Source organism: Aspergillus costaricaensis, assembly GCF_003184835.1.
Source record: "Aspergillus costaricaensis CBS 115574 unplaced genomic scaffold BO79scaffold_33, whole genome shotgun sequence".
Taxonomy (NCBI): domain Eukaryota; kingdom Fungi; phylum Ascomycota; class Eurotiomycetes; order Eurotiales; family Aspergillaceae; genus Aspergillus; species Aspergillus costaricensis.
This window is the reverse complement of record NW_020291833.1, coordinates 160,701-184,519: the sequence shown is the minus strand read 5'-3', so window position 1 is coordinate 184,519 and position 23,819 is coordinate 160,701. Positions and strand designations below refer to the sequence as shown.

General features: G+C 49.2%; 8 protein-coding genes across 8 annotated transcripts; 5 read left to right on the top strand and 3 right to left on the bottom strand.

Moving 5' to 3' along the window:
• The first annotated feature begins 158 nt into the window (after positions 1 to 158).
• Positions 159 to 1,787, top strand: BO79DRAFT_289973 (histidinol-phosphate transaminase). Its single transcript, XM_025688837.1, has 3 exons — positions 159 to 265; positions 324 to 497; positions 628 to 1,787. The coding sequence occupies exons 1-3, from the start codon at positions 192 to 194 to the stop codon at positions 1,649 to 1,651; spliced, it is 1,272 nt and encodes a 423-aa protein (XP_025536061.1). The 5' UTR covers positions 159 to 191; the 3' UTR covers positions 1,652 to 1,787.
• Positions 1,788 to 3,767: 1,980 nt separating this feature from the next.
• BO79DRAFT_179641 (putative integral membrane protein Pth11-like) lies at positions 3,768 to 5,852 on the top strand. The gene is made up of 2 exons (XM_025680046.1): positions 3,768 to 4,292; positions 4,360 to 5,852. Exons 1-2 carry the CDS (start codon positions 3,934 to 3,936, stop codon positions 5,654 to 5,656), a joined length of 1,656 nt encoding a protein of 551 aa, XP_025536060.1. The 5' UTR covers positions 3,768 to 3,933; the 3' UTR covers positions 5,657 to 5,852.
• Positions 5,853 to 7,104: 1,252 nt separating this feature from the next.
• BO79DRAFT_231675 (male sterility domain-containing protein) lies at positions 7,105 to 8,223 on the top strand (the record flags this gene model as incomplete). The annotated part of the gene is made up of 1 exon (XM_025684177.1): positions 7,105 to 8,223. One exon carries the CDS (start codon positions 7,105 to 7,107, stop codon positions 8,221 to 8,223), a length of 1,119 nt encoding a protein of 372 aa, XP_025536059.1.
• An 831-nt stretch (positions 8,224 to 9,054) lies between these two features.
• BO79DRAFT_156254 (uncharacterized protein) lies at positions 9,055 to 10,007 on the top strand (the record flags this gene model as incomplete). The annotated part of the gene is made up of 2 exons (XM_025678811.1): positions 9,055 to 9,280; positions 9,340 to 10,007. 2 exons carry the CDS (start codon positions 9,055 to 9,057, stop codon positions 10,005 to 10,007), a joined length of 894 nt encoding a protein of 297 aa, XP_025536058.1.
• Positions 10,008 to 10,757: 750 nt separating this feature from the next.
• Positions 10,758 to 12,205, bottom strand: BO79DRAFT_201367 (DNA-directed RNA polymerase core subunit RPB5). Its single transcript, XM_025681565.1, has 3 exons — positions 11,967 to 12,205; positions 11,796 to 11,878; positions 10,758 to 11,725 (listed from the first exon to the last, which is right to left on the bottom strand). The coding sequence occupies exons 1-3, from the start codon at positions 12,063 to 12,065 to the stop codon at positions 11,200 to 11,202; spliced, it is 708 nt and encodes a 235-aa protein (XP_025536057.1). The 5' UTR covers positions 12,066 to 12,205; the 3' UTR covers positions 10,758 to 11,199.
• Positions 12,206 to 12,377: 172 nt separating this feature from the next.
• On the top strand, positions 12,378 to 14,515 carry bfr1 (putative nuclear segregation protein (Bfr1)). Its single transcript, XM_025689318.1, has 3 exons — positions 12,378 to 12,635; positions 12,858 to 14,039; positions 14,092 to 14,515. Exons 1-3 carry the CDS (start codon positions 12,507 to 12,509, stop codon positions 14,299 to 14,301), a joined length of 1,521 nt encoding a protein of 506 aa, XP_025536056.1. The 5' UTR covers positions 12,378 to 12,506; the 3' UTR covers positions 14,302 to 14,515.
• Positions 14,516 to 15,068: 553 nt separating this feature from the next.
• On the bottom strand, positions 15,069 to 16,681 carry BO79DRAFT_239990 (glycoside hydrolase family 16 protein; the record flags this gene model as incomplete). The annotated part of the gene is made up of 3 exons (XM_025684978.1): positions 15,069 to 15,671; positions 15,752 to 16,205; positions 16,278 to 16,681. 3 exons carry the CDS (start codon positions 16,679 to 16,681, stop codon positions 15,069 to 15,071), a joined length of 1,461 nt encoding a protein of 486 aa, XP_025536055.1.
• Positions 16,682 to 18,760: 2,079 nt separating this feature from the next.
• On the bottom strand, positions 18,761 to 23,448 carry BO79DRAFT_156317 (NACHT and WD40 domain protein; the record flags this gene model as incomplete). The annotated part of the gene is made up of 4 exons (XM_025678815.1): positions 18,761 to 19,162; positions 19,277 to 20,788; positions 20,852 to 22,765; positions 22,831 to 23,448. The coding sequence occupies 4 exons, from the start codon at positions 23,446 to 23,448 to the stop codon at positions 18,761 to 18,763; spliced, it is 4,446 nt and encodes a 1,481-aa protein (XP_025536054.1).
• Between the last annotated feature and the right edge of the window lie 371 nt (positions 23,449 to 23,819).

Below are 23,819 nucleotides of genomic sequence, written 5' to 3'. Positions count from 1 at the left end.
TAAGACTTGTCCGTTTTATCTATTTTTCATACTCCGAACAACTGCCGCAGTACCTGGAGCGACACTCCCGCCGACACCGGGAGTTCCGCCGATCAACTTCCCCGCCACCGATGACTCCCCCCGCCTAGTCATTCTTTCTTCCTCTCCCCACCAACATACTCTCGCTCATCACACATCCAATTCCATTCACAATGGCTCCATTCGATCTCGCCAAGTGCGCGCGCCCTAACATCCTCAAATTGCAGCCTTACCGTTGCGCCAGAGAGTGTGTTCCTCCTCCCCACCTCCCCGCTACCTGTGTGACGAAGGCACTAATGAGTCAGTGACTACAAAGATGATGGAACGAACGTCCTGCTCGACGCCAACGAGAACGCCTACGGCCCTGGCCTTGCCCTCAACCCTGAAGGTGCCCTGCAGGAGTCTACTGTGACGGGATCGTCGACGGGTTCTTCCAAGCCAGAAATTGATTTCCTGGGTCTGAACCGCTATCCGGATCCGTAAGTCTCGCTCCGCTCGCTCACTCCCTCGATCGCACAAGGTCCTTCCTTCACTACACACCTGTCGCTCATGTATATTGTGTGATATAACTGTTGTTGTTGGGATTGCTAAAAGAAGTCAATGTGTCAGTCACCAGGTCGAGTTGAAGAAGCTTTTCTGCCAGCTGCGCAACACCCACACCCACACCCAGAAGGACCTTGGGCCTGAGAACCTTTTCGTCGGTGTCGGATCGGATGAGGCCATCGATGCGCTGTTGAGATGTTTCTGTGTTCCGGGCAAGGATAAGATCCTCACTTGCCCTCCCACATATGGCATGTATGGGGTTAGTGCGCAGGTGAACGATATCGAGATTGTGAAGGTGCCTTTGGATGTGGACAATGGTTTCCAACTGCAGCCGGAGAAGATCAATGAGGCGCTTGCGGCGGATTCCTCGATTAAGATGGCTTATATTTGCTCTCCTGGAAACCCTACCGCGAATTTGATCAAAAAGGCCGATATTCAGAAGGTGCTGGAGCACCCGACGTGGAACGGAGTGGTGGTTGTCGACGAGGCGTACATTGACTTTGCTCCCGAGGGCTCGAGTTTGGCTGAATGGGTGACTGAGTGGCCCAACCTGGTGGTCATGCAAACGCTGAGCAAGGCGTTTGGTCTGGCGGGTATCCGCCTGGGTGTTGCGTTCACTAGTCCCCCGATTGCAACTCTCCTCAACAGCCTCAAGGCCCCGTACAACATCTCTAGCCCTACCAGTGCCATTGCCACGGCCGCTCTCTCGCCAACCAATATGACCGTGATGAAGAAGTACCGGGAGCAGATTATTGTGCAGCGGGATCGGCTGGTGCAGGAGCTGCCCAAGATCCCCGGTGTCGGCCGGTTCCTTGGCGGCCAAGAGGCCAATTTCCTCCTGGTCGAGATGCTAGATAAGCCGGCTAGCGAGGGCGGCAAGCCTAGCAACAAGACAGCGCTGGCTGCTTACGAGGCCATGGCGGAGAAGAGGGGAGTGGTGGTGCGGTTCCGTGGCAAGGAACTTGGCTGCGAGGGTTGCCTGCGAATCACCGTGGGAACCGAGCAGGAGGTCACCAAGTTCTTGCAAGAACTGCGGGTGGTCCTGGACAGCATCCTCAAAGGGGCGGACATCCAGTCCCTGAGGGAGTAAGTAGGTGAGCCAGAACTAGGCTTATCAGCATTCGTCGCGTCTAGACTTTTCATGACCGTTTGGTGATATTGTACATTTTGAGCACTACTGAATTATTTTAGACACATAGATAGATGAGAACAATGAAAAGGTCGAGATCTCCTTATCATTCGAGGATGAGAACGTTCCGAGCCTTAGTACTTAATTTCATTTGCATGGATCAGGCCTGCTTATGGGCCACGAGAGAGTTGCTCCCCTGGCAGTTTAGGCGTGTGTCCTCGGCATCGACCGGTCGGGACACCGACAAATCGCCAAGTGCGCATCGGTTCCGACCGTAGGCAAAAAGTAAGTAAGTAAAGGTAAGTAGTACGCCTTATCTCTGTGTCCAAAGTTTCAGGGAATCCCTGGTTTGGCCATGAGGAGAGAACGAATCATATTATGACGGAGATAAACCGGTGCCTTGAGAACTTTGCTTTTCTTCGGTTCTGCGCGTATACTTTTATGTCTATCCGGTCCATCGCCCCAATACTATTATCTCACGTGTAACGAAGATGATCAGTCCAATGAGTGCCTGATGGAAATTGGAATATGTTGTAGGGTTATTCTGGGGTAGAGAACCCAACTGCCCAGAGAGGTATTTGAGGGATTTGAATCAAACCATGGCCAACTGAGTGGAAGGCAGCCAGGCAGTGAGTGGAGACAAAACAGACACTTGGACGTTGCTTTGTTTTAAGATTTGTCGCTCGGACAGTCTCCGTCTGTCTCCTCTTCCACTCCGTCACTCGCTTTTTCTTACTTAACCTTTGTTTTGTTTGTGGGTTGTGGTTCCTGCTTAGCTCCCCTCCTGCGAGGGGAGTAAGTAAGTAACTAACCCACCCAAGGTTCGTTGTGTCCACTCCAACCACCACCCCCCATGTTTAGCTCCGCCCAGCTAATGTACGCTGTCAGTAAGCGGGCCTGGACACTCGCCCTATCAGGGGCTTATCATTTCCAGCTGCTCCTGCTGCTGCTGTTCCATGCTTGTCCACAGGACCGACCTTCCCATGGATGAGAAATTCGGTGATTGGCGTTGGTTCCCGGCGTATCGACTGATCATCGGCCTATCGCCGCGGATAACCTCCTGTTCTTTTCACCGATCACAATGGCCAGTTTGCTACTCTGTATGGAACGATAATCTCCACCTCGCAGGAGTCATGACGCTGGCAGGAACTGTCCACTTACACGATCATGCCCGAAATCAGCTGCAAATCATGTGGCAAACTCCCCATATCACAAGCAATCTCGTGAGCTGGACGATGACTTCGTATCCGTCCATCCAGCCATTCCCTGTTCATTGGCTGTTTTAGACGCCATGGGTGAGCTAGGCACCATTTACTACTAGCTTTCTTCCCCTGCTCTATCGCTCCTCTCTGGCTGGTCCACGCTCCCAAGTTATCTTGGTTCTTTTTTTTCTCCGGGATTTCCCCCCATCATTTCGCGCAACCTGGTTTCCCAAGCCTCCATGGCTACATCCGGCGCCCACCGTTCCCGTCTACGTTATCTTCCGCTTTCCCCCCCAGCGCGAAGTTTATCGAGCGCGCCATGACCCGTAGGCCCATCCCAAGTCTAGCGGATTCTCGCCATGCGAGCTTTAATATATTATGCTTCACCGTTAAGATATAAGTGCCAGTGGTAGAGGTCCCCGTGTTGTTATCTCTAATCCCCTTGTTTGACGCGGCGCTCATCGCGCAATTTACTAGTTGCAAAAATACTTACTTCGTCGCTAATGTGAACTTGCTGTTCAAGTCTTGCTTACTTCTTATAATTACTTACAGTCGACGTCAGAACGGCGGTGTACTTGGCACCTCTTCTACATTGATACTACTCTCCTGGACAGAACTGGTTGGCGAGAAAGTCTCAAGCCTCCCCCGCATATCTACAGATCGCGTCCGAGCTTCTTACTACTGTCATCGTTATTACATTCTTAACAACAGGGACACACTCACGTCCACTGAAAGGAGAAAAGCTCTTGTCATCTTTTACTAGCAGCACCGTTTGCCGATCGCCATCTCCACCTGGTCTCAGGTGTCCTTGACAGCGACCATCGTAACTTTCCGGCTCCTCTTTGAGCTGGCTTCCCCACACCAGATCCGGAGTAGGGCACGTGCCTATCAGGTACCGATCCCAATAGTGAACGATGTGAATGTACGAAGGAACGTCACGGCTTCGTATCAACTGCTGCTGAAACCTACTCGGACATCTTTATTTGATTTTGGGGATAGCTTCCACTTCACTGGCCCCTCTTCGGAGGTGGCACAGCGGCCATGAATGTACAGTGGATGCTTGAATCTCGTGGGCTCTTTTCCGATATTCCTCCGGATGCCCGGACCAAGGAGCAAAACAATCCCACTCTGCTCGTGAGCTGGTGGGCTACTGCCTTTTCAGTAGCCATCATCGTTGTCCGGGTTTGCGGTCGCTATATTCGGACTGAGCGTTTCTTCCGCGAAGATAAGGTGATGATGGCGAGTATCATCCCGCTATTAATCCGCATGGCATGCGTGCATGTCGTTCTAATCTGGGGTACCAATAATACCAAGACCGTGGGCTTGTCTGCCGAAGATATTGATCATCGAGTCATTGGCAGTAAATTCGTTCTTGTGGCGCGCATCTTCTATGCTATCTTGTAAGTTGTCCCTCTTCTCGCCGGGTGTCTCTCGAGGATCAGCTCTAACCGTTCCCCATCCGAATAGCATCTGGATAGCCAAGTTCACAGTATGCGAGTTCCTCAAGCGAGTGGCAGGCAAGATCTGGCGACGATCCCTCCGAATATTCCTCAAATTCATCTACTACTTCCTGGCATCGACATTGTTGGCAGTGATTATTGCTACTCTCGCTGAATGCCAGCCCTTCGACCATTACTGGCAAGTTGTACCTGACCCAGGTCCAAAATGTCGCCTCGGCTATGCCAACCTGATCACAATGGGGTCCTGTGACGTGATGACTGATTTGCTTCTCGTCTCCTTCCCGATTCCATTCATCGTGATGACTCACATGCCTCTGAAACGCAAAGTCTCCCTCGTGATCCTGTTCGCTCTGTCTCTGATTCTAGTCGGAATCACATGCTATCGAGTGCCCTCAGTCATCTGGAACGATGGGTCACAACAATACCGCTCGCTCGTCGCATCTTTGGAAATATTAGCCGCCACGGCGGTCTCGAACGCTGTCATCATAGGCTCATTCGTGCGTGACAGGGGTGCGAAGAAGAATAAGTTCAAAAAGGCTCAAGGATCAGCCTCCGTCAGTGAAAGCATGGATCACAGCTCCGTGCGTCGTCAGACAATCACCCATCATCAGTGGGGAAGTGATTCCGATCTCGCTGCAGATCTGGGTATCCGACTGGACCCGTCACTATGCTCTGCAGATACCAAGACACCCCGTCCTGCACCCATCGCGATGCCCATCCATCCACTGACAGCCCGCGCCGGCACCTTAGACCCCAACTGGTCCTTCAACCAGCGCTCCGGCGGCAGTGAAGACGACCGGGCCTCCAGCACGGGCAGCTTAGACATCAAAGTCAGTCCGCACGAGTACATCGAAACCAACAAGACACCGCGCAAATCCTCCTCGACAGATACCACCAACCTCCGTATCTTCGACGTCGGTAGTCTTCTCAACAATCCTACCCCGACCTCTCCCACCAGTGCCCCAACTCCACAATATTCACGTTATGCCAGCAGGGCAAGCAACGCCTCCACGCAGGACATTGGAGGATCAGCCCGAACACTTCATCTCAATACTACCTCCTCCTCATCCATCCTGTCCCACCAACTCCCTTTACCCTCATCACCCAACTTCTCCCGCCCTGGAGGCCTGCGCAGTAACTCCCATTCGTCTTCCAATCGCCGTCGCGGCTCCAGTGTCCACTTCAGTGATCCTCCCGAATCACCGGTCCCTTCCTATCGCTCGCAGGCTGATGTGTCAGCGCCTATCATTGAAGGGAACGAGGTTGAGCTCCAGGATGTGGGGAGATTGCTGTCCAGACGGTGATTGGTTGCGACTGGCCTGGGATGCTCCGAATGATTTGACGATTGATCACGACGTGCTACGTATATGGATGAGTATATGACTTGTAAATTCTTATCTAATTTTTGTATCAGCTGAGCAGTACTGAGACATGGTGTGTGTGTGCCAAGCTCAGCGTTGGGGCTGATGATGGACGCTATATGTGTAGGATATATGAAAGACATAGTAAAGCGACTAAGAACTGGGCACTGTGAATTTAATCTTTCAACTTGTATATTATATATGACTGGTAGCTTCTTACTTCTTCCATCCTAAAGTTAAAAATTTGCCACAACACGTACCTAAAGTATCAGTCTGTGCTGAAGAAGTCATGAGACGTACAGGCACTATTCTACAATCTCGAACCAGATTATGAGTACTGTGATATGGAACAGAGTATGGCTTATTACTGAGACCTTAACGCCCCTTACCATCTTAGTGCTGCCGGTATCGCCTCGCCGCATTTGAGTGTGATAAAGAGATCGTAGCTGTTAACAACTAATTGGTCTAAGGATGACTTTATAATCCTGTACAGCATGTAGTATACTGATAACGCCAATTCCCTTAAACTAGTAATGGGTGATCAGAATACCTTGTTTCTATGGTCAAGCACAGTCCAAAGAGATATATAATAATTGTACAATTGTAAGGAAAGTGAATCCTTAGTTACAAGGGTACTAAGTTACCCGCCTCCTCCCAGGTATACATACCTGAATATATACTTTAGGGGATTCTAGGGGTCTGCAGAGTAGTATCTGCGGGTAGGTCTTGTTTTTAACTTTTGCCCCTAGAAAGGTCCCTTACAGCGATATATTAGAAATAGCGGTAATGAGCTGCAATAGTGACACAAGAGTATGCTTGTTGATTGATTGTTACTAGTTGGGACTAGGTAGGTAGTGCGACGGTGTGTAACTAATTGGAGTCAGTTGACTCGTTATAGCATGCGGTCATCGAAATAGGTGATTCTAAAAGCCACACTGATAATCTTGCAGGAATTATTTAAGTAATTTAGGCTATAACCTCGTTTTCTGGAAAAAAAAATTTCACGGTTAACGACCTTAATCTCAGGGATCTCTCTCATTTGGGACCACTGAATTCTCTTTGCCAGAGGAGTTTCCAAAGTCCATTAACTTGCGCAAGAAAGTTCTTTTCTCTTCAATGCTCCCTCCCGTCACTGCAAATAGCACACCAACAATGTGGCAATATTACAACGAGAAGTCAGTCCTGGTGACAGGGGGAACTGGGTTTTTGGGGACTGCCCTGATCCACCGCCTCATGACAACGACATCGTTGTCTTATATTTACCTGATCTGCCGAGGAGGTATAGAGTAAGCCGCTCAACACAACCCCAGCGTTATATCATCGCTTCCTAACGCCACAAAAGCAACCTTCGTGCAAAATGGGAGGCGAATTTGTCGGCCCAGGTAGCAGATATGCTATTCGAATCAAAGAAACTGGTGGTCCTCGAAGGTGATGTTACCTTCCCTAGCATGGGGCTGTCTAAACCCGATCAAGAAATGCTCCGTGAAAATATCAATATCATCATTCATGCAGCATCTCCGATCAATCTAGGGAGGCCACTTCATTCTATCTCCCAGGGGATCATTGGGGCTACTGAGATGGTTGTCGAATTTGCGAGCTCATTCCGAGCCCTTGATCGATTCGTCTACGTCTCCACGGCGTTTTCCAATGCTCATATTCACGAGAAAAGTCCTGGTTCCGATCTGGTGATCACTGAGGATTTCTATCATCTGAACAAGGAAGGAAATCCGCTTGACGAACGGAGCGCAGTGCAAAAGTATGGAACGAGTGAAACGTACGAAGCGAACGACTTCCCCTGGGCATATGCCTATGCCAAGCATTTGACTGAGCGGCTACTGGCCCTTAAATTCGCAGAAATGGGCGGGGAAGAGAGGCTCCTTATTATACGCCCTTCAATTATTGGGCCTGCGCAACGCCTGCCTTTTCCGGGATACTGTGTTCCAATGTCATCGCCATGCAGTGTGGTTGCCGCAGGGCTGATGTTGATCCCATCCTGGCGATTCCAGATAGCGACACAAACCCCTACCCCGGAAATCAATAACCATCACGATGTGGTTCCCGTAGACGTGGTTGTTGATCGTCTACTCTGTCACCTAGTTATAGGGACCCAGGGCTGTGTGCACGCGGTCAGTGGAGTTAAGTCTCGGTTTAGCTTCGAGAGATTGTGGCAATCGATCATGAAGTGCCGCCAGATACCCTGGGACCTGCGTCCGGTGTGGATAGCTGATGGATGGAAATCACATAATCAGCATGAGATAAGTCGCCTATATACAGTTATTGGGACCTCATTCGCTTTCTCCGAAGACAAGACGGTCAGAATCAGCAACGAGCTCTCTAAGACGACATCAGATCTGAACCTCTTTACCGAAGTCGATATGGCTGACCATATCCTTGCACAATCACAGCATATACGCTTCATCATGGACCGTTTTTCGCATAAGAGCCTGCTTGTTCAGGTACTAGTCTGGGCCTTTTATCGCAATTATGGCAAACCATGTGCACACTTGTGATGTTATATTGTGTAGACTCGCGTTTTCTGATTCTCAGCAATGGTAGCTAGAACCCTAGGGACAGCATGCAACTGAGGATTACTGCACTAGACCACTGGCCATCTCTCACATGCCTCTCATTTGCCCGTTGGTTTATGGCGATCAAGGATATTCACTGCAGTGCGTCCAATTCGTTCACACTTGCAGCCCTACACACGGTTGTTGTTCTGCACAACCAGGTTTTATCATTTCTGCGTGTTACAAGGACGCAAGGATAGACAAGGCAGCATTATTACGGTACTTTCATACTCTCATGGCACTCTTATGTTCTCAATCTGCCCCTTTGTTTAGGTAACGATGTGGCATCAAATGAACTACAATGCAGATACAGTCCAAGATACCGCTGTTGATTCAAGATTCTGACTGTCTCGGTCTAGTGGAAGAAATGATATAGTAACACATATTATGCAACATGATATCATGCATTCTCTCGTTCTCCTTACTCGACACCTTGCGTCATCAACTTGCCGCTGTGAAGAGAACCATCTGTCGCATACCCCGCTGTCTCTTGCTGGAGTGATACTTCACATGCTTCTCAGCTCTTTGGGAAGAAAGCACTTACTTTGTCCAAGTTTACTACTCTTTTAAGGTGTGTACATGGTAAATAACAACCACATGCGTACTCGTGAATATGATGAGCACACTACGGTATAATGAATCTACTACAAATATTGCCGATCCCTCATTCCTTATCGGATCATGACCCATATAGGAGCGCAAAACTTAGCTGTCAGTCGCTGATAGTGCTTGGTACACCCTTTCCTATCAGACGCCGTAAACTCGGAAAGCAATATGGAGGCTCACAAGCTCCAACCGCGTGGTGAACAAAGAGTTCACATCTCACAGCTCCCGATGACGTGGCGAAATTGGTATAAGCACCTAAACTGGTGGGGAATTATCCTTACTATAGTAGTTCCTCTTTACGGCTGCCTCCAGGCATTCTCGACACCTCTTCAGAAAGAAACAGCAATATGGTCAGTCTTATATTACTTTTGTACGGGATTTGGCATCACTGCAGGTAAGAAATACCTTATGACTTCGTTGTACACAACCATCAGTCCACTGAAGGCAACCAAGGCTATCATCGTCTTTGGGCACATGCATCATATGGGGCCTTCTTACCTTTAAAGGTCTTTCTGGCCCTGTCCATAGCTCACTGGTTAGGAGAGCAACCATTCGATGACCGGAGATCATCACGGGATCATTTGATCACTGCCCTTCTTGCATTGGGAGAAGGGTATCATAATTTCCACCATTCCTTTCCCTCGGACTATCGCAATGCAGAGAAATGGTGGCAATATGATCCGACTAAATGGATTATCTGGGTATGGGGTCAGCTTGGGCTTGCTTATGACCTTAAGACATTCGCGGCCAGCGAGATTCTAAAATGTCGTCTGCAACAACGGCAAAAGCTTCTTGATCATGAGAAGCTGCAGCTTGATTGGGGAATTCCTATTGAGAGCTTACCGGTGATTCAATGGAGGGATTATATTTACCAGACAGAGGTCTCGAAGCGTCCTCTCATTGTCATTTCGGGTATTGTGCATGACGTGTCTCGCTTTATGGATACACATCCTGGTGGCCGAATTATGATCCAAAGCGGTATCGGAAAGGATGCCACATCCATGTTCAAGGGAGGTGTCTATATGCATTCAAAGTCAGCTCACAACCAGCTTGCGAAGATGAGGGTGGCTGTCATATACGGTGGTGGTGAAGTTGCTGATTACCAAAGACAAGAGGAATGAATTTATTGATTCTTGAGACAAGCTTAAGATTGATACGTGTCTTGCTCGTTCGAAAATGCCGAGCAGCGATAATACGACAATAATTGTGCATCTTCATGTCTTCTAACTGCTGCCCGGTGTCATTCATTGATATACATGCCCCTTAATCAACGTTTATTCTAGAAGGTCTTCAATTATTTCTCATATCGCTATGTCGTTTTGGGTTTTCTGAAGGATATATCCCTGCCACAAGTAGTAGTCTACTGTCACTACCACCAGAGAGGGCAGGGTCACCGGTAAGCCAACCCCTAAAGGGTTTGTCCTATGGGTTCTGCTTGTGCTCATGGAATATCATATTCCATGTGAGGATAGCGTAGGCATTAAATATATTCATCCTATATAACAGGTGCGAGGATTAAGTCAGTTGAAACCGGAGGCCGTCCGCCTGGCTTTGTCCTGCAGTTCGTGTTGTCAAACAAACGATATTGAGAAACAAATAAATCGATGCCCATGTGGACCGAGAGCTAACCTGCGGAAGGATGTGTATTTTGTCTTGGCAGTCCTTCAGCTAGCTCTTCGCAATCTCCAATCTTACTTAGAGGGTAGATCTATTCAGTAAGTAAAGGGCAGTAAAGAGTGAGCACTAAAACAGAATGAGAAGATCATTGACTTTTCTAGAAAATCAAATACATATATTGTGGTCAGGTAAGTTTTAGTTATAACTTGATACCATTCAATTTAATTCAACCATTGTATGATTTGTGTAGATCGATAGATTTGTAGTTTAAAACTTAATAGAGGTGAAACCGAAGCACACCTAAAATAAAATAAGACGTAGCATAGACATACATACACACATACACCACCCGTTAAGAAACACACTTTCGAGAGAATTTTTCGCCTTTACGCCATGCTGCCCGATGCCTGTATTCGGTAAATTTTTCTTTTTCTTTTCCTTTCTTTTTCCTCCCCTCGCCGTATTTTCCTCTCCACCCAGCCTCTCTTTTCGTCTTGTTCCTTGCGTCTGCTCTTTTATTTTCTGCATCTGTGATAGACTCTTCCGGAGGGCAGATTGGGCCAGTTTCAAGTTGCTTTGGACCTGCATCGGGTAGAGAATTGAAACGCGTAACCTCCGGCTCAGCAATAAGCATATCACCATAACCGGAGACAACTCATTCTTTTCATCGCAGGACCCCAAAAAGCAACCCACCGATTATATAACCCAGCGATAACTAGCATACCGACCAGCCGTCTCACTTCTGCGAATAATCTTGACGACCTGACCTCTGCGCAGACCCAGGTATCTAGCAACAGGATCAGACACCTGTATACGAGGCAACTGCGACTCCTTCAGACGGTAACGTTCCAACAGACGGGCCTTCTCATCGGGGCTAAGCAAAACGTGTTTCGGGACCAGTTCGTGGCGGGTAATGTTGACCAGCAGATCCTGCTCCTGGAAATGCTCGCAAATGCGGCCGGGCATGCTGCTCAGCAGGCGCACAGCGGACGGCGAGATGGGGGTCTGGGTGATGAACACGCCCGTGTGGAAGTTGTTCTCGTCGACGAAGTGGTTGAAGGTACGCACTTGCTTGGTACCCACACCGGTCGAGTCCGGGCAGAATTCAACGTAGATGGTGCCGCAGTCCGGCTGGGGATTCGGGTTCGATTTGCTAGGCAGGGGCGTGTATTTCGCTTGCATGGCTTCCGTGGGCCGGGCGCTGATTTTCATCTTGTTGCGGCTGTTTGATGAAATATGGGGTTAGATGGGGGTTGACTGGAAGAGATTGGATGGGATGAAGGCGCGCATACTCGGGGTATCCTAGAGGGTCGGAATATTTTTGCTTGAATTCGTGGAGAGGCATTTGCACTTCATCTTCCGTCACCTCGTAGCCCTGCGGATTTGTTGAACTTGGTCAGTGGGATGATCGCGGGGTGGTTATTAAAAGCATCGCTTCGCTTGAAGCTGGAGAAAATCCTTACACGATCCAGAAGCATCTCAAAGACTGTCCTCCATGTGCGCCAGAGTCTGGTCATCTCGCGGTCGGCGTCCACGGAGCCTGCAGAGTAGTCCTCGTCCATGGTTGAAGGGGGATGGCACACCGCGGCGCGAAACTTGAAAAAGGAAGAGATTAAGTGTAAAGGTAGAAAAAGAGCGATAATCGGGCAGATAAACCGATCAAGCCCGGAGAATGCGGAGCAGGAAGCTGTCTAGGCTGGAGGGGAGAGAGGCGATGATGGAAGCAAAATGCGGTTCTCGAAAAATCGGCGGGCCAGCGCTAAAAGCGCCAAACGGTAAGCGCCGCCTTTTGGACCAGCAAAGGCCAGACCAAGAAAAGAGTACCGACTTTCTTCTTCTCCAGCGTTCTCCTTCCATTCCTTCCCCCCTCAACCCCCCCCCCTCCTCCTTCTCCCCCTTTCCCTTCTTCCCGCTCGTTGGAGCTTTCTTTTTTCCCGGTTGATTTCGGTCAATCACGCTCTTTTTGTTGAGTGTTTTATTATTGCTTTTCTCCACCTCTTACCATGGCCGCTGACGCCAAATCCGCTCCTCCCACGGAGCACAAGGTGAAGCCTACTAAGCCCAACGAGGAGGCCTTCAAGGCCGATCTCGCTCAGGCTGAGAAGGAGCATGCCGCTGTTCAGGCCAAATTGGTATGTGAGGATCTCTTTCTGCTTTAATTGGCATCGTGCAATCGCATTTCTCGCCTTGGATGCGGTGACTTATTACCGCTCCGTGGCCTTTTCTCTGCCTAATTATTTATTCGGACTGTTTTGCGCTACACTGCAGCTTTGCTGTTCCGCTCTTCATCCAATCGCAAGACCAATGCAACATATCATCTATCCGTGATCTCAGAAACTAACTACATATCAAAGACCGAAATCAAGGCCAAGATCGAGACCGCCAAGCCCAACAACCAGGACTCGCCCGCCGCGAAGAAGCAGCAGGAACTCCGCGCTGAGCTGTCTTCGATCCGTCAGAAGCAGCAGGGATTCAAGGCTTCTCGCTCCAGCACCCAGGAGAAGATCAATGCCCTCGATGCTACCCTCAAGGCTCGCATTTCCGAACAGAACAACTCTCGTACGCGCATGTCCTTCAAGAATGTCGAGGAACTCGACCGCGAAATTGCCCGCCTCGAGAAGCAGGTCGACTCCGGCACCCTCCGCTTGGTCGATGAGCGCAAGATTCTGTCCGACGTCTCCAACTTGCGCAAGCAGCGCAAGAACTTCGCCGGTCTGGAGGAGGCCCAGAAGGTCATCAACGACCTCAAGACCCAGATCGCTTCCCTCAAGAAGACCCTCGACAACCCCGAGGCCAAGGCTCTTAGCGACAAGTACTCCGAGATCCAGAAGGAGCTCGATGCCATCAAGGCCGAGCAGGACAGTGCCTTCAAGAACCTCAACGCCCTGAGGGACGAGCGCACCAAGCTCCACGGCGAGCAGCAGAAGAAGTGGACCGCCATCCGCGAAATCAAGGACAACTACTACAAGGCCCGCAAGGCCTACAAGGAGTACGAGGATGAGGCCTGGAGAGTCCGCCGTGAGAAGCAGAAGGCCCAGCGCGATGCCTTCGAGCGCGAGAAGCGCAAGAAGATCGCCGACAAGAAGCTGGAGGAGGCCTCTCGTCTTGCTTACACCGACGAGATCCTCACCGCTCAGGGTCTGATCCGCCACTTCAACCCCTCCTACGACTTCGTTTCTCTGGGTCTCGATGAGAAGAAGGACGAGGGCTCCAGCTTCCGTGCTGATGTCGGTCGTACTGTGGACGACTCCAACCTCAAGGGTATGAAGGTTCTCAAGAAGGAGGACCGCGAGGAGGACTACTTCGTTGGCACTGGCGGCAAGAAGGGTAAGAAGGGCAAGAAGGGCGCCAACGGCAGCCCCGCCCCCGGTACCCCGACTGAGGCCAAGTTCAACCTCAACGTTGGTGTGATCGAGGACTTCGCCAAGGTTAAGATTGACCCTCCCATGAACCAGTCGGATGTTCCTGCTGTGATCGAGAAGCTTGCCGCCAAGATCACCGAGTGGAAGAAGAACCAGGCCTCTAAGACCGAGGAGGTGAGTTAGACGCCTTTTCTTTACTCGAGATTCAAAGCTAATATCTGTCCAGAACATCAAGAAGGCCCAGGAGGAGATTGACCGCCTCGAGGCGGAAGAGACCGCCGTCAACGGTGCCACCGACTCTGCCAAGAAGCCCGCTCTCAAGAACAGCGGTGTGAACGGCGAGGTTTCCGCTGACGCCGAGCTGAAGCAGGAGAAGGACGCTGCTGCCGACGTGTCGGAAGAGCTCCAGAAGGCCAGCCTCGAGGAGAAGGCCTAAATCAACCGCCAAGCATAGAGTGTTGCATCGCATTGCATCTGCATCTTGCATCAGCCATGCTCATTGTTAGATCTGCAAAAGCTCGAGACTCGCATTTGACACATTTACACCCTGCGTCATCCTTTGGTTCTCTCTTTGCATCCAGGAGTCGTGTACCCCGACTCCTACCCATCTATCCCTACTAACTCCTCTTTCCTCTACTGAGATATGCCCATTTTGTCTTACGAAAACCGAAATCAATATGCACGGGTATTGGTTTCTTGCGTGATCCACCGTGCTACCAGCGTCGGTTGGTCTTCTACGGACCAAGCCCGGCTGGGTTCCTTTTTTTCCTTTCCTTCTGTGTAATTGACTTTTTCCTCTTACCTTTACCTTACTACCTATGCTTTCTTATTTCATGTCTTACCATATTCTCCTCTCTTATCTTTCCCAGTCCCGAGACTGGCGACAGCCAGGAGCATTCAGTCAGCGATTTGTTTAGCAGCGTGTCGTGTAAGTAACGAATGAGCGATTGGAAAAGCAAGTTGTACGGAATGAATGTAGGACGTTGAGCGATTTTCATTATGATGACTTACCGGAATTGAATGTAGACTTGTACATTATCTTTGTCCTAGTCTTGTACATGCCATCATCTCTATGATGCTTCACACTGATCACTAGCCAAATACCATCTCACCGATCATACAATATATCCATGGACGGTGACACTTGAGCCAAGAAACAAAAAGAGTAGTCAATTGATATTACTATTATTACTATCATCATCATCAATACCCTCCCTGACCCCCCTGCTCCTTCTGACTACCACTACTACTACTGCCCCCCTCCTGCCCTCCACCCCCCTGACTCCCCGTCTGCCCATCCTGCCCACCACTCTGACTCCCCTCCCCTCCATCCTGACCCGTCGTACTCCCCGCCCCAGCCGCCGTCGTTGTCGTCGTACTCGTCTCACTCCCATACCACCCCGCCGTCGACGACGCCCCCGCCACCGTACTAGTACTACTACTACTCGAACTATTCCCACTCGAACTCGTCTGATAAACCTTAAAGCTCTTAAACTCCCAATACGCATTGGTAAAGTTCGCCCCATTCTCCGCTGCCCATTTCGTGCACGTCGACGGACAATCATACAGATCCGTGTAGTAAGTGCTCGCGCCCGCCAAATCACCACAGATATCGATATTGACGATAATACTCTGGTTCTTGAAATGCGAGCTGATATCGCAGTTCGTGTTGGGGAAGTCGGCGAGCGCTTCGCCCCAGCTCGATGGGTCGGGCGTGTTGCTGCTGTTTGAGATGTCGTTGGGAATGGAATCGCGGGAGAACATCCACACGCGGATGCCAGCGGGGCGGAGTTCCATGGCGTAGATCTGGTAATTTATATTAGATGTGTGGGTTGGGGAATTGGGGATGGATTCGGGGATAGATTGGGGATGGGGAAAGAACGCACGCCGCCACCGTTAGTATTGAATTTCTCGCCGTAGGTTGCTTTCGCGCCTGTTACGCTGCAGCCGGCGTTATCGTTGGCGGTGTTGAGGCAGTTGGTGTATTTGGCTGTGCCGGTTTCTTTCCGTTTCACGTCCATTTTGCATCCGCTTGAGGTGTGCAGGGTCATGGCGTTGCCGTGGGTGGCTTTGTTGTTGGATTCCAGCACGTCGATTTCGCCGTGTTCGGGCCAGTTGGATGGGTCGGTGAGCCAGAGGGCGGGCCAGGTGGCGCATCCGTAGGGCGTGTGGGTGATGTCAAAGATGAAGAGCCCGTCGTTGTAGGTTTTCTTGGAGGTGATGCGCACGGATTTCCGGCCGCTGGTTTGGTTGGAGGTGCTGGTGTCGACGCGCAGGACGGCGCGGGAGCTGGAGGCGTAGGTTAGGTTCATTGATGAGGCGGTGTTGCTGTCGACGTAGCTGGTGTAGGGTTAGTTAGGGTCTTTGATGGGATTGTATTATCTGAGGGAGGGGGGGAGGTAAAAGGCTTACTCTACGAATCCGTCTGTTGTGTCGGTGGCTGTGTAGTATTCGAACTCATCGAAGAATGAAGAGCCCGAGTATGTGTCTGCGAGCTTATAGCTCAGGGCAGAGTAGTCGGGGTATGAGGATGATTTCGTGCCCTCATAGATGCCCACGACGAGCGCAACAATGATAACCACCAGACCCCCGGCGACGAGCGATTTCGTTAACACTGACCATGAGCGCGGGTCATACCACGGTCCTCCGGCGCCCTTTGCAACAGTTGCTTTCTGTGCTGTTTCTGCTGCTCCTGCTGCTGCAGGAGCCGACGCAGTGGCTGTATATGGCGGTGCCACAGGCACATTGTGTAACTCGTAGTCGGGGAGACCTGTCCTATCCGAGACGTCTAAACTGGATAGGTTTCTGTAGGACATGTTTTGGGATTCAGTCATCGCGTGAAAAATTGCCCTGGAGGATGAAAGACCCTCTGGGTCCGCACTCCATCTTATTCAAGCAATGACCTGGCAAGCTATACAATAGGCTTAGATCGTCAGGGTATCATGGAGCCCCTTAAGACAGAAAAAGTCAGCTAGTGCATAAGTAAAAGCATCAGGATTCATACCAGGGCTTTTCCATTGGTTTGTTGACCGGTCCCCCGCGGAGCCCGGCTCTTGCAATGACTTGATCGACCCGAAGGGGTCATGCCGAAAAAATGAAGACATACGTAAGCTTTTATTCGGCTTAGCATAGATAAACCAACCGTTATGGCCGGTAGGCGTAGGGCTCGCGGAGAATAGCAAGGGAAATTAAAATGGTGAGGGAACGCGCTGTAGCTGCATGGGATCTACAGGCCAAGAAGGGTGGATTGCGTCTTTCTACCAGGTTTCGAATTCTGACTCGTGCACGAATGGCCCCGTCAAATAACATGGCTATTAAGCATAACAGCTCATGCATGTTCATACGGTACAAAAGATGTTGATATCGATGCCACACATACTCGGTGGAGCGCTTACGCAATGCGGCCATGAGTTAGCGCGTAAGCCACGAATGAGCGGCTGGCCGGCAAGGCTGCGCGGGGTTTGTGCCATAGCAAAAAATATTTGAAGCGGGACGACGATATGGTTTAGTGAGAATGAATTGATTGAATCTGTATTGGTTTTGAGTGTGTATACTTTGTTCGGAATCGGATGATTTGCCTTTTATATTCCTGTTGCTCCGCGGGCTAGAGGTGCCGGAACTGGACTTGTGCTGAGCCCGACAAATTGTGTCGAGTCCCATTATGCATTGATACAGACCCTTGCCCAACCTGGTGGACATTCCAAGGGTCTGATAGACCTCTGAAATCAGGGTTGTCCGGGGCATACGTATGCTCCGTAGCCGACAGACCCGGGCAAGACCCGTTGCCAGAACATATCCATGGCTCGTCTCGAGTAATTACTGTCTGTTTGCAGCACGAAAAAAAGGCACCACACTGAACAGAATCCTTGTCCTGACTGCCGGATCACGTCTAAATCCTCATAGTGTACCAATATCCCGAGCTTCGACGTGGGAAAAGGCGACTACTCGTGTGAAACGGACTGCTTTTTTCAGCAACATAGGCTATCCAACAATGTGAACCCCTATTCGCAAAGTCATTTTCTGAGTTGAGCTCACGATTGGAGAGAATGGCGTACTTACGTGTCGTTGTAGATGACGAATGCCTTCAATTAGGCTGCTGTGGCGGTGCTGTGTTAGCGTGCAAAGTAGACTCCAGACCCTCGTCGGCTCGCGATTAGCCTAGCTCTTCCATGCTTGATCCATATTAGCTTCGGCGCAGTTTCAGATTGGGCTGAGCGATGAGTGACCCACTGTCCGTGAATTAGTCTTAGCACCATTCGGCATGTAAAGATTTGTCGACCGAAGAAAAAGGATAAGGAAGGAATTGCCATTTTAAAACTCTGTAATTTGATCGATCCCTGGGACCTCGCTGAAATCAATTTTGGGGGTTTCTTGTTATTGCGAGCTTCCGGACAGCAGTACAAGGTGAAGCAGAGATGCAAGCGCATCTAAAAGTGCGCCACAGTAGAGCATTAATACTTAAAGGTGAAAACAGATTAAGTTCGTAACATATAATAAATTAGGCTACTAACCATACATTATTTGTGAGTTCATGTGACATTAGAGGATCGGGAATGAGTTACTAGCCATACAGTCAAGAGACAGTACTAATAAGCTTACTGAAAGCACATATTTGCCTATGGTCAATCTGGCTTTATATCACAGCAAGCTAGTACAGAGAAGTGTGAATCAACTGTAATGAAAGCTTGATGCGCCTAGACTAGATATAGACCACTAATTGCGAGGATACAAGCGTGGCCAAACAATCCTATTCTCTGTTTATGTAGATTGAGAAATCATCAGGCTCAGAGAAAATTGAAGAATGATTGGCGTACACGCACATCAAACCTAGAATTCAGCTCAATAGAAACAATCCTGACTGAGTTGAGCAGGACATGCGAAGAACAAGTTGAGCTTCATCGTTGACCATCAACCGAGCTTTCCGAGTCAGAAGAAAGACCATCGCTTTCATATTCTTCATTAATAGAGTGAATAGACGAGTCATTTGATAAGCCGGCATCAGAATCTTTCTCAGCATCGTCCTGTTGCAATTGTCCAGCTGACATCTTGTGTGGATTGAACCGAATGGAGTAAGGCCTGCTGCCAGATTGAGGTCCGACAACTAGTACATTGCTTTGAGCATCCCAGCTTGTACTTGAGAGCCAAGGCCGGTATTCTGGGGGCAACCAGATGCTTCTCTGCTCTCCTAAGACCACCCATTCATCTTGGATGGTTATTCTTGGAGTATGTGCGACATCATTATGAGAGGGACACTCTTCTGTACTGCATTCAACTTCCTCACTCATGGTGGGTTCATTCTGCAGAGATTGGAGAATGAGTGACAATTTCTCCCGTCCCCTTCGACGAAGAACGGAATCCTCAACTCCCCATCGATACGATTTCAAAAGGCTGCATGATCGTATGCTCCATACCCGGACAGTCCCCGTGCTGTTCACCCAGCCCAGCAGTTTACTGTTGGAAGAGAATTGAAACTGAACTGGTGAGTAATGGTCCCGAGACGTCAGTCTCCTCTTTTGCGTCGCAATAATCTGTCCCGTCTCTGCGTCCCACACCATGATGAGCCCGTTGTAAGTCACACATGCCACCAGCTTGTTATCTGGCGAAACAGTCAAGTTGCTAATAGTACCACCATAACCAGGTGCCTTGAATGTTCTTTGATGCTCTCCTATATCTCCATTCCATGTTTCGATCACACCCCCAAATTTTGCTGTCACGAACCGGGAGCCATCCGCAGAAAGTGCCACCCCTGCAATCGATCCAGATTGTTCAAATGGGACTTTGGCGAGCTTTCCAGGTACAATCCTCCATACTCTGATTGTTTGATTGGTAAAATTATCCTCTCCACTGGACACAAGAAATTGGCTGTCTGAAGAGAAGGCTAAATCTTCAACTCTGATTTCGTTACCCCCCAGAGTTTGCACCAGCATACCCTCCCCTGTCTCTTTCACTAGAATTGTCGAGTAAGCTCTGGCTAGTGCAATAAACCTGCCATTGGGAGATACTGCAAAGTTTTTGAATGACTCTGGTAAATCAATTTTGCGGTCCAGTTCCCACTTGTCTCTTTGCCGCCATATTTCGACAGTCTTAGCTGCTTTTAGCAGAAGTTTGCCGTCCCTAAAAAACTTGATTGCAGTCACCCCCCTATGCACAATTTTTTCCTGTAGTTCGCCAAGTTCAGTGTCCAAAAACCCTATGCTCCTCAAATCTATAGTAGAAGCGAGTAAGCGGTTATCAAATGAGAATGAAAGACCCGCCGGTAGCTCACGTTCCGGACTTGCCAGTGGGCTCTGGTATGTCCACTTCAGAGTCCATAAGGTGCCGTTTCTCTGCCATAAATTTATTTTTTCGTCATTTTGGAAACATGCCAGTAACTGGCTGTTGGGAGATACCGTAATCCTCTTTATAGCACCTGGACATTCTACTATATGCGAGATTTCCCATGTAGCTGTATCCCACATATACACTTTATACAGTGTTAGTGCAAGCAACAATTGACCGTCTGGGGTGAAGGTGACGGAAGGCACATCTTTTTCCTCCTTGAAATCATGCGCCGGCCTGTAACTCTCCTCAACGTCAATTTTCCTGACCATGCTTCCTGTTCTTACATCCCATATCCTCAACTCTCTATCTGGGAAGCTTGCAATCAATTGATCGTCAGGTGACCAGGAGACAGAACACGTTTCAAATGCATCTGTGGGAAATGTGAAGGTTTGTAATAAAGACCCCCAATCCTCTTCCAAGCTTGGTACCTGGTCGATCCATTTCGGGATACTTTCTGTCTCTCGCACTAAGCTGGCCTTTGGTGTAAATATAAGCGCAGATACGTAGACTTGGAGTGGTGCGGTCATAATCAATTGTTGGTGCCTCCAGACAAATCGCTTTGCATCCAGCAAAAATTCGAGTACTTCAGGGTTTGACGTCATCTAAGCTTGATGTGTCAGGGACATAGCATAATCAAAAATCAAAAATCATCAGCCTTTACATACTGCGGGTGTGGAGCTCAACATGTCAATAATTCCCACTGTTTCGGGCATGATTTTCATCAAGGCCAACGACTCCAGCCAGTGAAGAAAGCGCTGACGTAAAAAGCCAAGCATGTCAATAGTATCTGTCATAACCTCGCCTTCCTTGAGGTGGTAAGCCCAGTATTGACAGGAATAGCGAATTGCAGCAAGTGGGTCTCGTGAGGGAGTCTCCACCTCTTCTGATAAGACACCATAATGAGGAAGCTGATATACATTTTCTTTCAAAGTCTCCATCATTCCTTTCAATGAGTTTTCGAGAATCTCACGGTGGATGCTCTTCTTGAGAATCTCAGCGTCTTGAGGAGATCCATCCCAAAGCTGGTGCTGGTTCAGGAGTAGCCAGTCCTGAGCAGATTGGTGGATGAAATACACAGTCTCGCCACGAATACTCAGGAACGACCTGCACCCAGTTACATAGTCTCTTCCTGCATTGACACCTGTTTCCATTCCCGTGAGTTGCTCAATTTCCCATAAAGACAAAGGCCGGCGTGCCACCATTGCAACACACAGAACGGTTTTGCATTCCGACCAGGGCAGTTGCTTGAGCAGATAATTGTATAACTCATTCAGCTGCCGTGGGGTATCTTCAATGATTTTCTGCCACCGGGCCTCGGGTGCATTCTCTATCTCCTCGAACACCAAAGAAACCCAAATATACGTGTTGCTGGCTCGTTCACGTAAATGATCTTGAATCCTTTGAATGCGCTCTTGATTCTTAGCTTTGTTCCGAAGCGCCTGAACCTTTCGATCAATGTAAGAGTTTATCCAGGGATTGAGGTTTTGATCATCCAGCGTCAGGAGCGTATGGTAACGTAGTGTGGTTTCAGGTCTGCTGTCTGGAATCTCCAATAGAGGCCGACTGGTAATGAACCATTTTACGTGGGACATTTTCTCCTCGGTAACAATACCGTTCATAAATCGCAATAGTTGCCTGCGCGAGCCTTCCTCACATTCATCAAGAGCGTCGACGGCAATTATGACACGAGCTGAATCTATCAGCATACTTGTCAAAATATCACACCACGTAGCGAATGAATTGCGATCACTGATGAATTTCTGTCCTGAATGAGAGAATTGCTCATCAAGGTGTGAGCTTAAGTGGGGCTGTTGTCGGAGAAGCATCCACACCAGGCTTTGAAGTACTGCAACCCCATTGTTCAAATCTGCGTCGGTGTGTTGGCAGAAGAAGTATAGGATGGTGGGGGGCTCTGGCCCCCTGAGGCACTGTGTTTGCAGTTCTTTTATAGTGCCTATTGAAAGCATTGTCTTTCCAGTTCCAGCCTGCCCACTGATCCAAAGTCGTCTAGGCGCGTTCCCTTCCCAACAAATAAAATCTTTGAATAGCTCAGTATCAAAAATCCAAGTATATAGGTCATCCATGACACTCTCCTTTAAGCTTTCGATGGTTTTTAAGGTAGCCTGCGGATTCACACGGCGTATAGCTTGCAGACGCTTCTGAAATTCCTGGGAGTCTTCCGCTGTCTTGGTGTCCATGATCATCGCTCTCATTTGACCCTTCATGTATTCCATGTCAAAAAGCGCGCAATCCCTGGCAAGAGCATCTTCTGCCTCTTGAATGTGTTTCAGATCGCCATTCCAATCGTCCAGGTCCAGCAATCCGCGAGCCCACACTAGGAACTGATACCTTTTGTAATAGAAACAGACGCTCTTGATTTGATAGAAAAGCAGTGACTCATACAACGACGTGATTCGCCCAGCTATGTCCTCTCGTATTTTGTGTAGCGACTGATCATCTTTTATGCTGTCCTCACATAGAAGTTTGTTGGTCAATTTCGAGTACCACTCGATTCTCGAAACCGCATAAGCTACGCCGTTGTAGAGCGCTGCTCCAGCGCTGACTGGCTTGAGCAATATCTAGTGGTATTGGTGGCTCATCAGTGCCTGTATTGGATGATTGATAGAGGGCAAATACAACTTACATCAACACTAGATGAAATCACGGCCCACGGCAGTGCAGTCTGAGAGACATTCTTCAGAGGAATGTCAAGAATGGCTTTGACCTGCTTGATTACATTAAAAGTGCTTTCCGAATGCTCAATGGCTTTCTTGTATTTCTCAATTCTCGCAAGGCCTTCATCGACCACTTTTTTCATTTGTTCTTCTCCGAGGTGTTGAGAAGACTCGTTCGTTCCGACTGCTTTCTCGGTCGTGGGTTGGTTCAAAAATACCTTCGCAAGCAGTTCCTCGTACCTTGAGACGTATTCTGCCTTTCCTGGGTCATTTTTGAGGTTGCCATAGGCCTTGTCCCAGAGAGCTTTGTGAATAGATGCCGCTTGGGTTGTGGTGTGTCCGTGGTGAGCAGCAGTGCCACTGATCGTTCTGTCATTGATAGCAGGTCTTTCATCAACCCTTGAAATCTGCGTTTTCTGGCTAACGTTGTCAGGAGCGTCGCTGCCGGGAGGGTCATACGTAGGGGGTTTCTCGTTAGACTTTTCGACTTTTTGGTCGTCCACCTTGTGACTCATCTCCTCAACATGTTTTTCTCTTTTGAAGCCCCCTAGCAATGTCGAGAGACACCCAGTCTTGCAGGGAGGCATCATGGGACGCTACGAGGGCTGATTCTTTGGTGTAGTCGCAATAGAATCTCGATTAGTGATGGGGTACTGGATTGGATGTTTTCAGCACGCGGGGCTGAAAGAAGGAAGCTCGCCAGGCGTTCGTTGTTTAATTGATATGTGATAGGAACTGAACTAACCATTCAGCTCAGCCTCGGATCAATGTGGTGACCGCTGAGTGGCTCTCACTGTGGGATCATTGGCGCTAAACATGCAGAAGGTACTTGGGCACCTCGCCAGTGGCCCACATTGACAATAATGGATATGATTAACACCAGCTGAGTTGGGGAGCTTACAAAGTACTTGACTCTTGGTCCCAATAATTCGATCCCGCAAGTATGAAATAATGCAGG

Bases quoted from the DNA above. Each gene is read 5' to 3' on its own strand.
- bfr1 (XM_025689318.1), top strand. From the start codon at position 12,507: ATGGCCGCTGACGCCAAATCCGCTCCTCCCACGGAGCACAAGGTGAAG. The intron at 12,636-12,857 runs GTATGTGAGGAT...TACATATCAAAG, and splicing joins CCGCTGTTCAGGCCAAATTG to ACCGAAATCAAGGCCAAGAT. The intron at 14,040-14,091 runs GTGAGTTAGACG...ATATCTGTCCAG, and splicing joins AGGCCTCTAAGACCGAGGAG to AACATCAAGAAGGCCCAGGA.
- BO79DRAFT_179641 (XM_025680046.1), top strand. From the start codon at position 3,934: ATGAATGTACAGTGGATGCTTGAATCTCGTGGGCTCTTTTCCGATATT. The intron at 4,293-4,359 runs GTAAGTTGTCCC...CCATCCGAATAG, and splicing joins CGCATCTTCTATGCTATCTT to CATCTGGATAGCCAAGTTCA.
- BO79DRAFT_289973 (XM_025688837.1), top strand. From the start codon at position 192: ATGGCTCCATTCGATCTCGCCAAGTGCGCGCGCCCTAACATCCTCAAA. The intron at 266-323 runs GTGTGTTCCTCC...CTAATGAGTCAG, and splicing joins CCTTACCGTTGCGCCAGAGA to TGACTACAAAGATGATGGAA. The intron at 498-627 runs GTAAGTCTCGCT...TCAATGTGTCAG, and splicing joins CTGAACCGCTATCCGGATCC to TCACCAGGTCGAGTTGAAGA.
- BO79DRAFT_201367 (XM_025681565.1), bottom strand. From the start codon at position 12,065: ATGGACGAGGACTACTCTGCAGGCTCCGTGGACGCCGACCGCGAGATG. The intron at 11,879-11,966 runs GTAAGGATTTTC...ACAAATCCGCAG, and splicing joins TTGAGATGCTTCTGGATCGT to GGCTACGAGGTGACGGAAGA. The intron at 11,726-11,795 runs GTATGCGCGCCT...TTCATCAAACAG, and splicing joins GACCCTCTAGGATACCCCGA to CCGCAACAAGATGAAAATCA.